The following is a 15,241-nucleotide window of genomic DNA, read 5'->3' as shown; positions in this document are numbered from 1 at the left end:
CTGATGGTTTTATTTCATTCTGTTTGTTTTTTGTTGCTGTTTGTGTTGTTCGATTTTAATTTAGAATGGCATTAATATCGTTTGGCTTCATCATCAAAGATAAACTGTAATTGTTTATGTCTGCATAATTTCCATTTATTTAGTAGACTTAAAATACCGATTAATTTTGGATGGAGCATATTCAGAAAAATAAAATAAAAAACTATATTTGAAATTGTCAAGAAAATCCAGAATCAATATATTGGGAATTACAGTCACAGATCACTTGCTAAAGAAAATAAGAGACTGGTAATAAGGGAAAAGGATTAAAATGAAATTATTATATTTTTCCACAAATAGTGAGGTTGCTTGGATAAAAAATTAAGAGTAAATTAAAAGTCACTTTCTTGGTCTTATTAATAGTAAGATGAGGGTGCTCTCCCTGTTCAGATGTAAATTAAGGTGAAACATCAGTGTGAACATGTCCTGGCAGGGAGAGTGGCTGTCGAGCATCATGACCTTGACCATTTAGTCAAACAGGGAATCACAATTTGAACAGGGACCACTTCTTTTTCAAATTAAATATGTATGACAGATATTATTTTAGAGAAGAAAAAACGGGTCCCATCTCCACATCATATGTGATCTGCTGAGGAGAGGAGCAGTTTGAGCAGACAGGACAACAAAGAAAATGAGCAAAAGTGACAAGACTAAAGAGGCAGAACTGTATGCTGACACTTTTAACAGGCAGGATATGTTTAGTACATACCCATTATGATAGAAGTCCATATGAAGACTGTCCTCTGGACTGTTCGGCAGAAGACCACGTACATGCATGTCCTCTATGACCTGGATGGGATGTGTGTGGAGACAGTGAAGCTATTGTTCTTCCTCAACAGGACTCACTTGCTGAAACAATGTTCCTGGTATGCAGCGCAGAGGGCTGTCATATGTATCCTATAGAAATCCACCCAGTGCACTGGAGAATTTTACCATTCGAGAGAGAAATTTTGTCAGGTGCATCTCCAGCCGAATCACGTTAACGGACGCCATCCTTCACATTAACACCAGACATCTGATGAAAAAAAGACTTTTTAATCAAATAACAAAATATGCATTGCCAGAACAAACACATTTGAAAGCTGTTGACAGGTTTGAGTGTCAATTTAAAAATGTTTCATTGTTAAAAAACAAAAAAAAAGGCAGGTCTGGGCGCAACGAATGGCTGAGGTCAGTGTGAGCCCTGTTAGGACACTTTATACAGAGTGAAGGGACCTAGATGCTTTTGGTCTTATCCATCCATCGTCATCTTCCGCTTATTCCTACACATTAAGGGTCGCGGGGGGGCTGGAGCCTATCCCAGCGGCTTTCGGGCGAGAGGCGGGGTTCACCCTGGACAGGTCGCCAGTCCATCACAGGACCAACATACAGAGACGAACAACCATTCACACTCACAGTCACACCTACGGTCAATTTAGAGTATCAATCAGCCTCGTCCTCTCTTGATGTCTTTGGACTGTGGGAGGAAGCTGGAGTACCAGAGAGAACCCACACAGGAACAGGGAGAACATGGAGACTCCACACAGAAAGATCCTGTGATGGAGCTGGGACTTGAACAGGGAACCTTCTTGCTGTGAGGCCACAGTGCTGACCACTGCACCACCGTGCAGCCCTTTTGGTCTTATCTTTGTGTGCAAATGGGAGGATGTCTGGTGAGAAGACCAATTCAAAATGCTACATTTCATTCGTGGCATTGCGTCTGCAGGGGTGCGCTCGGAGTAGATAAATGATTACAGCTTCATCTAAAATCGTACTTTATTGAACCATAGAGTTGTGAACTTTGAGCATCGGACAACAAGGTGGTACAGAAGCTCTGAAGAGCACGAGTGTGTGTGTGCCTACACAGAAGTACATGGAGAAAAATTAAGGCTAATGATTCTGACATCAAATATCGAACTGTTGCTGTTCCTAAACCATCAAAATTAAACACTAACATGAATGATAATATAGGAGCAACACCAGATCAGATACAGCTCGGAGAATCAGTACAAGCCAAACTCACTTCTATCACTTTAAACTTCTAAAACATGACGAAAGTTGGTCTTAAGATTTCCCTTTTAACAGTTCGTGCCAGCCAAGGAAATACGATCATTAAAGACATTCACTGATCCTTAAATCATTCCAATGTGCAAATGAACCACTAACATACAATCTCTACAGCAGTAAGGTTAAGGTTTAACTTCTGGTGCTTGGTCTCCACCTGAGTTGTACAACTCGGAAATCACTGTTAACTACAACAACATTGAGAAAAATGAAAATTATCAACTAAAGTTCATAACTATCGGGAAAGGAGTGGGGCACTGTGTCCTCTTTCTTTACATATAAACAATGCTCTGTGGATAATGTCCAAATAAAAACTGACAACAGAACAGGAAATGAAATGACTTTTTTTTTTTTTTTTTGGCCCTTTGTTTTTAAAAGCCGTCACTGTAAAAAATAGCAGCAGTTAAGGCAAAAAAGGTTGTTCCCAATAGTTACAATTATACCTGAGTACCTAAAACCATAAAGATAGATCTAAAACTGGAGCACAAACCTTTGGCTTGCTCTATTACTAACAAGTATTGAACAGAGAAGCTACATTCCTAGAATTCTATTGTTCAAAAAAAGAGAAATTGCTCAATACCAAACCTCTGCAACAAAACAGATCTATCGACCGCAAAAGCATTAAAGTGGCCATACTATAAAACTGACTTTTCAGTGCTTGTGCGTGCATTTTTGTGGCTTTGATGTACCTACTAACACAAATGGGTGTTAGTTCTATTTGAGTACTGATTAGATCAGCGGGGGGGGGGGGGGGGGGGGGCAGAATGAATTGTGGTCGATCTATGGCTGAGGTGGTTAGGTTGGAGAAATTCACGTTCTGACTAACAGTGGTTGTGTCATGCATGTTGAAACAATGTCACACATTACAGACACAGCACCTGAGCCACCGTGATACTGGCCGTCAATGACAAAAAGCCTCGTCATTTAAATATAAACCCCCAACAGTGTATTTTCGTCAAAGTTCCATTTGGATGACCGACGCAGCTAACAGGAGCTTTTGTTAGGGGGGGGGAGGTCTGTACGGATCAACTTGGCAGCACTTGAAAAAAGGACACCCAGTCGGTTTAGGTGCTGGCTGGCTTGCTCTGTCGTCTTGTCTGTCGCCACTCAGATTTGGTGCCCCTTAAGGCATCACAAAGGGCTTCAGTCAAATTGTAACTGCTCCTTCATCCTTCTTTATGCACGCTTAACTTTCAAGGGAGTTTTAATTTTCAGGCTGCCTCAGGTAGGTGAATTCCAGTTATAAGAATAGGGGTGACACTTCTGACACACACTAAGATCGACCAAACACAACAGCGAGGGATTTTTGGAGAAAACAGGAGCCCAAACAGACTGCTTGTGACAGAGTGACAAAAGTGGTTTGATTCATAGCCTGCAGGGCTGTAACTAGAGACATTTCTTCATGACAACATGCCAATGTGGGTAACTATGTCACCAATATGAAAATATCAAACTACGAAAGTTGCATAATATGGCCCCTTTAACAACTGACAGTCCATTCAAATGATCAAGAATATGCATTCATATTTATGGAAATAACAACACTAAAACGCCGCTAGTACATAGACCAAGATTCCAGCCTGATAAGCAGGCTGGTCATAAACCACCAGAGCTGCCAGCCTCTCCTGAGCCATCGTTGAGGATTTTGTGCTATAACCCACTTGTGAAGGACACATTGGTTTCTCGGTTGACACTCTCCTTAACTTCCACAGGCAGTGTGTCAAAGAGGTGGTCCTCCACAACCAGGCCATTTTTGTGCAGCAGCCGACAGTTGCCTAGCTGTGCCGGCAGTCTGTCCAGACAGTTTCCTCTTAGCTCCAGCTGAGTGAGCTGGACCAACTGGCCTACAGTCTCTGGCAGCAGAGTGAGCGCGTTGTGCCCCAGACACAACACCTTCAGCTTGGTGCATCTGAACAGCTGCTTGGGCAACACCTCCAGCTTGTTGGAATTGATGGCTAAGTGCTGGATGTTGTGCAGCTTATCCACATCTGGAGGGAGCACTGTGATTGAGTTGTGGCTCACATCCAAGTGCCGCAGTTTAGGGAGAGTGAACAAGGCCGGAGGCAGGGCCTCCAGTTTATTGTGTGAGAAATGGAGCGACTCCAGAGATTTGACCTGGCCGATGGAGGATGGAATGGTGATGATTTTGTTGTGCCACAATTTCAGACATGTCAGCCTTTTGAGGTGCTGGAAGCTGATTATCTCCTCAATGGTTCGGATGTTGTTGGATTTCAGGTCAAGCTCCTGTAAGTTGGTCAAACTGAAAATGGCATGGGGGATCCTCTCCAGTTCACAGCATTGCAGCTCCAGCTCAGTAAGATTAGTCATTTTTTTCAGGCTATTCAGTACCATCAGTTTTGTACCATCGTTGTGCACCACCAATTTAATCAGGTGAAGCGAAACCTCTGTGATATTTGTGGGCATCTTCGTGAGGTTGCTCTTCAGGCACAAAGTCTTTAAATGCCTCAAGTCTCGCATGGACTCCAGACCAATCATCTTGTTATTTTCTGAACTCAAGTTCCCAATTAGGTTGAGCTCTCGCAAATTCCTCAGCAAATACACCCAAGTTGGGATCTCAGCAACATCAGTGAACTTGACATAAAGGCAGCGAAGATGATCACGGAGGAAAGCGAATCCTGTCTGCTCAACTTTGGCAGGACAGTGGCAGAGATGCAGTTCCTGCAGGTTAGTCATCTGGGAGACTTTAGCTGAGAATCTCACCTCTGGAATCAGCTCCAGTTTGAGTACTTCCAAGTCAGTGAGGTCAAACACTGCATTTGGGAGACCGGAGAGCATGAATAGGTGCAGTTCCTGCTGGTCCTGTGCATTACGGGTTACAAGCTGCCTCAGTTTTTCAAAGGTCCACTCGTGATTGAGGCTGATCTCCCTCAGCTTGTTCTCGCTGACCTCAGACAAGAAAACACCAAAGCGCTTTGAGTACAGTTGATCATATTGGTCAACCATGTGCAAAAGGAATGCGAAATCATTTTTGACATCAGGAATGTCACTAAAGCTGCTCTCTTCCCGGACCTTTTCAAATGAGTACTCTTTCAGTGGTCGGCGAAAGACCCAGAAGAGCGAGTACAAGCATGCCATTCCATAGATCAATATTAACGCCATGTAGCTGATGAGAAGTTTGTTGAGCATGAAAGCCATGTTGTGCGTACAGAAAAACAACTTGTACCCAGTTAGCTGTTTGATGTCAGGTTCACAGTAGTGCTTAAAGTCGATTCTCACGAAAAAGGTTGAAGTGTAGGAAAGTATCAAAATGAACTTGACAGTTTTGACAATGGTCTGAGCCACATAAAGCTTGTAAATGAAATCGCTGTCTTCTACATGAGCTCTGAACTTCCTCACTTTCTCAAACAGGGCTTTGGCCTGCTCGCCGTCTTTTTTATCCAGGATTGTCATGCTGATTGGGACTTCTGCAATGGGCTTATCTGCAGAGAACTTCACCCCGAGCATGGGTGTGGAGGAGTTGGCATTTGAGACATCTTCCTTCCCCTCTAAGGACACCTGCTTTGGTGCTGAAGAGGTGCCGGTCAACCTCTGTTTGTTCTCCTCTGAGTCCTCACAAGCCGTTTCAGACAAAGCCTTTGTCGTCCAAGGAGACTCAAAACATCTACCCAGAATAGAAACAAAATGCTCAATCTTTGAGCTTGTTTTGGGGTATTTGAACCAGAAGTTGCTGCTGACCATGAGAACAAGGGTGTGAATGAGGGTGAGGTATGGGAAGTACTTGGAATACCAGGGCAAGGCAACATGATAGCATATTTGGTTAATAAAGATATATTGCTGATAGTCCAAATTGGTCCTAACCCCTGTAGGTTGAGGTTGATTGACATATTTCTCTCCCCCCATAGCAGTGTGATGATGCGTAACATGGATTTCATGGACAGCACTGTCTGGCAAGTCTTTAGTGACTAAAGGGATGGTCGGTATCACTGGAGCTTCGGTGGCTGCTGATGAGGCCGCTTCCTGTGTGGGGTAGGAGTTAGGTTTTGCTCCTGAGGCCTCTTCTGAATCCTCCAGACATGGAAGGCAAGCTACCTGGTCTTTGGTGATCTGCATGGTCATGGCGAATATGGCCAGCATCAGCATGACCAGCCCCAAGTAGTCCATGAAGACATCCCACCATGGCTTTAGAATGCGGTATGTGGGCTGGATGTCGTTCAAGGACGCAACCTCTGTGAGTGTGAACATCACTGCAAACAAAGGAAAAGACCTTCAGTCAATGCACTCAGAACTGAAACAAATTACGTAAATAATTATTTGACGATGAGACAATCACAAAAAAATGTAAGACAGAGAAAACAATTTCTAAAGAAATTGCAGAGTAAATGTTTAAATATGAAACAATGGGACTAGATTGTGATGCTGACTTGAAGAGCTGAACAATGGGATTCATAAATGAAAAATAAAGAACCAATGCAGGTTTGTTAAATTAAAAGGACAGAGCCAGACTGCAATACTGATTTTAATGTGTGAAATGTGCTTAATAGTTCATGAATCGTGTAATTTAAAGTAATGTAAACATTGTGAAAAAGACTTTAGGGCTGTGAACGGTGGGAAGAGGTCTAAAACATAACATTAATATGAATCAAATTTAAAAGAATAAATCTGAAAATGTATGACAGATGTGGAACATATGAGAATTGGATGGGAGAGTCTAGCTGAGAAAATCATTAAGACTGGAAAAATTGGACTTGTAGGATAAACCTGGAATACCATATTTCAGAAGTACACCACTGTGACCTTAGACCACGATAAGTTCAAGCTCGAGCTAGCGTCCCAGTGGGTGTTTCTTTAAAATTGAAGAAACTCCCTCAAGACCTTCCTAAGATACGGCAAATGTGTGATGTGACCTTGACCACCAAAGTCTTTTCATCTCGTCCCTTCTGAGATGTCACAATCGCAAAAAACACTTCATACTGTGTGGCTGTCAAAGGGTTAATAAAGGTTTAAAGGGTTCAAATCTGTTTGGATGAGTGTGCGCGTGTGTTCTCTGTGGGGTCTCAGGCTCAAAGACTTAAGACAGTTGAACTGGACTTCATCGTGGGAGTCACTGGGGAGAAAGGTGTAAATGCCCCTTTGAGGGGACTTTGTTGTGGTTATGTGGACCAGCTATGTTGTTGCCATGGTGACCCCTCCTACAGCACAATCAGCTTTGTGCTTAACTGCTGCCATTAGGCGCAGTAATGATTATTAGATGTTCATACAGAGACACAATGGGACAGCCTCCTCTCATACAACAGCTCAGTAGTGCTGTCAGCTTTACACGGAGCCTCTCTTGAACCCAGGCTGTTGTTTTTTTTTTAATTTGGTCATGGGGCCAAAAAAATGGGGACAAGAACACGAGCTAAAACATGTGAACTTAGCTCTCCTCCTGTAAATCCTGCTCTCATTTAACATGGGAGTCAGTAGAAGAGTTAGGGGTCTGTAGGCTAGAGTCTGGTCGTCTGGTGCCTCATAAAAGATGTGACACAGTGTAGAAAGCTAGATTGCAGGAACAAGGGGAGGTTTTCCTCTGCTTATTACTGTAAATTATGTGAGTGTTGTGAAATTTGTGGTTCTGAAGATGGAAAAAAAGTCTGCGGAGGAATTTCAGCCTCTGTCCACTCAAGCCTGGGCATAATAAAAACATTCACACTGATTAAGAAACATTCTCTGGTCCCCAATTCCCCATATGATCATCTGCTGCTTTTCTGTATTTTGTGTCATAGTTTATATACTGTAACAAAATGAATTGCGTATCAGGTAGTGCAGTAAAAATTGCCCTTTGAGGATGAAAGTGAAAAATATCCATGTTGACCAATACAAATAAAAATGTGACATTCACGCAATCAAGACGAGAACGACATGAGAAATACAGGAGGGTCCATCAGCAACCTGCGTAGGTCAAAAATATCCTAGAAGTCATGCGTCTCTCGTTCACTCAGCACAGCGCAAGAATGAGCATGTTTAGTCTAAATAACTCTGGGAAAAATAAGAGAATTGGCATGTGAACTGAAGTCTGGTGATTTACTACACATAAAACAATAAATCTATCTAAATGCACACGACAGTATTATTCTATTAAATCAAACAACACAAAAGAAGGAAGAAGTGATGAATGACTGAATAACATGAAGTGACCCCTGAGGGCAAAATCTTTCTCACCATTAACCAGGCAACTAAAAGCCTGGGCCAAGTCACAAACCACTGAGTTCCTGAATATGAGTCAGCTGCTCCACCTGCGAAACACCTCCCTCATGGGACGATGTTTGAGAGAACCCCTCTAATCAAGCTAAACTGTATTGAGAACAGCTGTGTGGAACTGGGTGGAATTCTGAGGGAGCAGGGAATTGTAGTTATAATATGTTTAACTGAAATCTTCAAAATACTATCTTACTATTACTATGTAAATACTACAGTTATCAGGAGAAAATTCTGAGAATTTATGTCTTTTATCTGTAAAGCATAAAGATGCCTGTAATTTATTTTCTAACAGACTGGCAAGGCAAGGCAAGGCAAATTTATTTGTAGAGCCCGTTTTTACAAACAGTTTGTCTCAAAGGGCTGTACATGGCATCGTAACAACATCCCCTGCCCTTAGACCCTCACATCGACTGAGGAGAGACTCAGCATCTGGGTACTGCTCCTCCTGGAACCGTCACCTTACCGTGGTGGAGGAGTTTGAGTGCCCTGATGACCCTGGGAGCTATGCTGTTGGGGGCATTTTGCCCCTGGTAGGGTAACCCAAGGCAGACTGATCTTAGGCAAAGGGCCAGACAAAGACTGGTTCAAAAGACCCAGAACCCAAGAGTTTCTGTATCTAGTCCGGAGGAGTACTGGGGCACTGCCCAGGAGTCAGGCCCATGGTAGGGGTCCACGGTAGTGGCCTGTTGGCGAGCGCCTGGTGTTCGGGGCCTTAGCCCATGGGATCCGGCCGGCCCCAGCCCGAGAAGGTTACATGGACTCGTCCCCCCGTGGACCCACCACCCGCAGGAGGAACTGGAAGGGTCCAGTACAGTGTGGTTTGGGCAGCATACCAAATCGGGGGCCTTGGCTGTCTGAGCCCCCAACGTGGAAGCTGGCTTTTGGGACATGGAATGTCACCTCTCTGTCAGGGAAGGAGCTGGAGCCGGTGGAAGAGGTTGAGCATTACAGGCTAGATAGTCGGCCTCACCTTGACACATAGCTCCGGGTCTGGAACCCAAGTCTTTCTAAGGGGTTGGACTCTCTCCTTCACTGGAGTTGCTCCAGGTGAGAGGCGGAGGGCCGGGGTGGGCTTCTTGATAGCCCCCAGACTCTCTGTCCGTACATTGGGGTTTACCCAGGTGAACCAAAGGGTTGCTTCCCTGCCAACAGGTCCTGACTGGGAACAGGTCCTGACTGTTATGCGCTGAACAGCAGGTCAGAAAACCCACCTTTTTTTGTGCTGGATGGCGCCCTGACTGGGGACTCCATTGTCCTACTGGGGGAGGTCCTGCCTCAGGTGGAGGAGTTTAAGTATCTCGGGATCTTGTTCACGATTGAGGGTAGGATGGAGCGAGAGATTGACAGGCGGATTGGAGAGGTGTCTGCAGTGATGCGGGCGCTTAACAAGTACGTTGTGGTAAAGAGGGAGCTTAGCCAAAAGGCGAAGCTCTCAATGTACCGGTCAATCTACACTCCAACCCTCACCTGTGGTCATGAGCTTTGGGTAATGACTGAAAGAACAAGATCGCAAATGCAAACGGCCGAAATGAGTTTCCTCCGCAGGGTGGCTGGGCTCTCCCTTAGAGACAGGGTGAGAAGCTCAGTCATTCAGGAGTAGAACCCTGCTCCTCCATGTCGAGAGGAGTCAGTTGAGGTGGTTCAGACACCAAGTGAGGATGCCTCCTGGACGCCTCCCTTGGGAGTTTTTCTAGGCATCCCCAACCAGGAGGAGGCCTTGGGGCAGACCCAGGACACGCTGGAGGGATTATATCTCTCGGCTGGCCTGGGAACACCTCAGCATTCCCCCGGAAGAGCTGGTAGAAGTGGCTGGGGAGAGGAAAGTCTGGGCTTCCTTGCTGGGGCTGCTGCCCCGCACCAACCAGATAAGCAGTACACTACGACAACGACGAGACCGGATGCTACACAAGGGACAAACTGATATTTTAAGATGCTCAACTTTACATTGAGTGCAATAGTTTACATGAGAACCAAATTAAAAACATTTAAAAAAAATTTAACAAAAAAGTTTTTGAAATAAAAATAAGACATTTTATCTCCAGCATTTCACACATTCATCCGTGGGAACAAGGAATTTCCTCAGAAGAAAAAGAAAAACAGCGAGTAGAATAGGGTCCAGAGGCTAGGCCGTTTATGCAGCCAAATTTATGTGACGTTGTATTGATTCAATTTCTAAATATCTGAGTCAAACTTTTTAACCTGCTTCATTCTTCATCATGAATTATCCCTAACCTTTCAGTTATCAGTCTGGTCTCTAGAAATATTTCAATCATGTTAGGGAGTGAGCCAAGGTGAGCAAAGAGTACTAAAAGCAAACTTATTACCACATGTTGACACTGATTTAAAGAGTCCACCAAATTTTCAGACTCACTCGTGCTTCCTTTCGTAACACACTGACCACAAAGTGTCCATTTCTAACTCAGCACCTGTGGGCCTTGTTATCCATACAAATACATTTGGAAGGAATATTTTAAAAAGATTTTGTTTTCTTTCCATAAATAAACTAGAGGCTGTGGTAGTGAATGCCACTGCTGTGCTGGTGTTGAAAGAAAAATGCAACATTCCTCTGTGTTAAATTGATACGCTTCATCCCTCCACCCAGTTTCATGAAAATGGGCCTGGTAGTGTTTACACACTCCTGCTGACAGACAAACAGCACTGACAACAGAACCTCCTTGGTAAAGTTTCAGAGGAACCACCCAGTGGCTGATCAACGCAGTGGTGTAGGAGTATATACATTCTGTGGCAGTAGAAAACTTTCATCATTTCATGGCTCTATTGTTTATTTAGCTGTGCCACAAATACAAAACAAAAAACTTCTATATTTTTCACCATTTGGTCAACACTTGGCATTCTTTCACACTGCACTGATGCAGGCCTTAAATATGACTGAAGACAACACGAACACAGAAACATGGAGGAGAGAGAGCGTGACACGGAACAGGGACATTTCCATCTGAAGGAGCCAGCAAAAAAAAAAGAAAAAAAAGAGGAACTCCGACCTAAAAGGCTACTTCTGTGGGTGGGTTTGGAGTTTGAAAAGTCTGCTGTCGGAAAACTAGAGGGACACAACAATATATATTCTGTGTATTTGACCGATATTTGCCTTGGTGACTACCACGGGCAAATACGATTACTCTCACAGACGCTAGTCGCCAGCATCTGTCTGTTGATGTGAACATGTTGTTTCAGAAATGTATACAATTGAGTTTTTCCTCAAACATGGTGTGATAAAGTGCAATTCTCTACATGCATTAATCAGACAAGTCAAGTTCCTGCACTTTCCTCACAAAAAGTCAACGGTTTCAGGACAAGAAGTTGGAAAACTTTGCATTTTTGTGACTGACGCCACCATTTTCTAATTTGCCAACATCATTTCCACACAGCATGCGCACAGTCGTGTAAAAACAGTCACAATATTCCAGTTAAGGTCCATCTATTCCGAGTAGCTAGTATTCCAAATATGGTGTTTATATGTACCACAGCAGTAGGTATACTCCAGTTTAGTTTGGATATTCTGAATAAACCATCCTCCTCCAACGTGTGCCATGAACCTGCTTCACCTTCGTTCTGTCGCTAGGCAACCTCAATAAACTTCCAGTTCACATAAGTTGTGTTGAACTCGTTCAAAAGCCAAAGCAAAAGGCATCACAGTAGTCTAAGTCAGTAACCAAATGTAATATAATTACTATTTCACAGATGTATTATATTTGAGCACCTCAATTTCTGGGTCATCATAGCAACGTGTAGCAACACACCGCTCTTCTCAGTGGCGCCTCCTTCATTGCATGCAACCGTTAAGAGGCTATTTCCCATAAACTTTAATTGCAATTTCTGCACTAAATCACAAATTTCGCCAGATCCCATAATTTTCTCCAACCCCCAAATAATCCTACTAAAGTTTTTATGCTTCAACTAGCTGGTACGGTACAATTCAAATTACAGTGCATTACTACAAATAAACTGTAATGTTAAAAAAAAAGGAACACACCGCCTTTTTTTGGGAAATAAGCTTATTGCGAATATGGTAACACTTTAGCCACTACCATTCATTATGCTAAGCTAACTAGACCTCCTTGGGGTTCTCAGCTCCAAAAATGCACACTCAGAGTAGAGAAGGGGGTCTACCTACTTAACTGGTTCTGTAGAGGTTGGCTGATTGTATTTCCCAAAAAGTTGTTGTTTTTCTCTGAACATTTCTCTGGAGTCTTCTGAAAAGTGTCGCACCGTTGAACGATAAGGGTACTAACAAGGTGACACACATCACCGCCAGTAGAGGAAGACAAGACAGGGAGAGAGCAGGGCTACTGATGAACTGAGTGCTTCTGTCAGCCTCACATTAAACTTCACTATTCGGCGCCATAGAGAACTAGTTTGACTTCATGGCAGGTGTCAGCAAACAACTCATGCACAGAAATCTTGTAACAAAACTGATTCTGCAACACATACATTAATCATGCCTGTCCAGGTGAACAAGTCAAAGCTTTATAAGTGTGTGTTGTGTGTACAAAGTCATGGTGTAGCGATATTATTTACAGCGGGTCTTGAACCTTACTGATAAATCAGCGGCTAATATCATCTGATTGTAGTTGATGACAGATATAGCATATCAGTGTATACGTGACATGGTGCAGTACATTTACATTTTACAGCTAAAATGTGTCATATCGTCACCAAGTCTGACCAAAGTACACGATCGATAAGGAAAATGCGCATTTTATTTATGAAAAACAAAGAACCCATTTTTACATTTCTTGTCAAGTTTGAACTGGAATAAAACCAGTCTAATGCCATGCTCATGGTACCTCATAACTCTCTGGTCAGAATAGGGAACAACACCACCACACCCATGCTGAACGCGTTCCAGAAGAAGAAGTGGGGAAAAAAAAAAGTTTAAAAAACAAAAACACACATGAATTGTAGCCCAGCCATTGATCACAACACTCTATGCTGCATTCTGCACTTATAAACATCATAGCAGCATGTATACAGAGAGAAGATGAAAAGAACAGTGTTTATAAATTATCCTATGTGACACAAGTGCTATAAATGGTGTACTATCGAATTACTCAACTGTTGTAGTTGCTGTATGAAGCAGCCATTTTGAGTTGAGACTGCAGAGTTGGTTGCTTTAGTTAAAAATTTCCAACTGGAAACTCTGAATGATTTTCTACCGGTTATGTTGTTAAGGCTCGTGGGGGGGCTGGAGCCTATCCCAGCAGCCTTCGGGCGAGAGGCGGGGTTCACCCTGGACAGGGACCATCGCATAGAGACAGACAACCATTCACACTCACAGTCACACCTACAGTCAATTTAGAGTATCAATCAGCCTCGTCCTCTCTTGATGTCTTTGGACTGTGGGAGGAAGCTGGAGTACCAGAGAGAACCCACACAGGAACAGGGAGAACATGCAGACTCCACACAGAAACACCCCGTGCCCAAATCGGGACTCGAACCCGGAACATTCTTGCTGCGAGGCGACAGTGCTGACCACTGAACCACCGTGCTGCCTATTTTCTGACTCTTTTCGAGAAATTAAATTCCCCCAAAACTACAGTATCTCCTAATCAAACATTTGGGCTGTTCTACATGATGACGTTTGAGAACTAGCATTCTTTCACCACCCCTGAAACTGTTCATGATCAGTTTGTAGGCAGTGCTGACTGAACTGCCTCTCTTCAGGTCATGGGTTGTCAGCGCTGATTTTGTATTTATATCATGAGGCTCCTTGAAAGATTGATTTCTTTCTTTTTGCTGTGACAGCCTGTTTTTGTTTTAGGCCCGGAGGCTAAACTCTGTTTCAATTTCCTTCCACATTGCATCCATCCCCTTTCATCCCCTTGCGTCTGTAGTTTCAGTGTTTCACTCATGATTTATGGTAGATTTTAAATCAAACAGAAGGGAGGGCAAAAGTTGATATAGTGTGTGTGTGTGTGTGTGTGTGTGTGTGTGTGTGTGTGTGCGTGCGTGGGGTGGGGGATTACTGAAAAGTGCCCGACTACTTCAAACATATTGCCCAGAGTGTTATACCAGAGGAAAATTCATTTCAGCATCTTAATTCCACCTGAGCTCTGTTTAAAACATCGTGACTGCAGTGAATGCGGGTTGCGCCTACTTAGACCGACTTTTTCCGCCACTCAGGATGATGAAAGGTTAGACTTTCTCCTCGCGTGAGGCGTTCCTGCGCAGTAAGTTGTCTTCTGCCGCGGTGGGTCAGGTGACTTGTTGAAACATGTGAAATTGAGAATGTGTTTAACATTCACACGGGGTAGCCAACCAGCGTCTTACCTCAGCACAATGAGCTCCTCTGCCGTTTAAAGTTGTCATACACTTCTAATAACAAAGTAATCAAAAGAAATAAATGTACTTACTGCCTTTTGTGGCGTTATCTCAATCCAATTATTTCTTCTTCGGCCGGCATGCCACTTTTCGCTTAACCTAAATCTTTAGTCCCGTTTAAAAAACACAGAAAGAAGCTCGGCGTTAAGAGCGAAACCCGGAGAAAATGAGCGGCAACATCCCTCGCACCTGAGCCCGGGTAGCGAAGCCGGCTGCTTGGCAGTGGGGCGGACAATGTGCGCAGGCAGACTTCCAGTATTTCTACAGAGCGGATCCAATATGGAGCCGCATAAACCGCAGCTGAGGGTGTTAGAGGCGCTTCTCATTGGAGGATGACATTACGGCAACTTCACGAAGACACCGCCTGCTAGCTTATCTGCTATGCTGCCTTCAGGTCCCATTAGAAAACGTGATAGAAGACAAAGCGACACAAACATAAATGGGCTGAAAGTGCTCGTTTTTTTTAATTAATGACCCCCCCCCCCACACACACACACACACAGTCACATACAATATAAATACAGTCTTATAGTAATTTCCTGTCACGCATCAGCGTCAAGTACAGTGTCTTATATTCATCTGCCTGGAAACATACACAACAACCTTTCTCAGCATACTTATG

The 15,241-nt window shown here is 43.6% G+C and overlaps 1 protein-coding gene across 2 annotated transcripts; it reads right to left on the bottom strand.

Annotated features, from left to right (window-relative positions):
• Window positions 1–914: 914 nt before the first annotated feature.
• lrrc8da (leucine rich repeat containing 8 VRAC subunit Da) lies at window positions 915–14,944 on the bottom strand. Of its 2 annotated transcripts, XM_086203276.1 has the most exons (3): window positions 14,652–14,944; window positions 14,396–14,501; window positions 915–6,287 (listed from the first exon to the last, which is right to left on the bottom strand). In XM_086203276.1, coding segments are annotated over exons 2-3 (2,556 nt in total). In that variant the 5' UTR covers window positions 14,397–14,501; window positions 14,652–14,944; the 3' UTR covers window positions 915–3,732. The 2 variants fall into 2 exon arrangements, with proteins under 2 accessions (XP_086059402.1, XP_086059401.1); XM_086203275.1 differs by lacking the exon at window positions 14,396–14,501 and having other exon boundaries at window positions 917–6,287; window positions 14,652–14,943.
• Window positions 14,945–15,241: the final 297 nt, after the last annotated feature.

The sequence above is a fragment of the Aulostomus chinensis genome, chromosome 5 (genome assembly GCF_037954235.1).
Source record: "Aulostomus chinensis isolate RoL2024-O1b breed Wild chromosome 5, RoL_Achi_v1.0, whole genome shotgun sequence".
NCBI lineage: Eukaryota > Metazoa > Chordata > Actinopteri > Syngnathiformes > Aulostomidae > Aulostomus > Aulostomus chinensis.
This window is presented reverse-complemented; position numbering and strand designations above follow the sequence as displayed.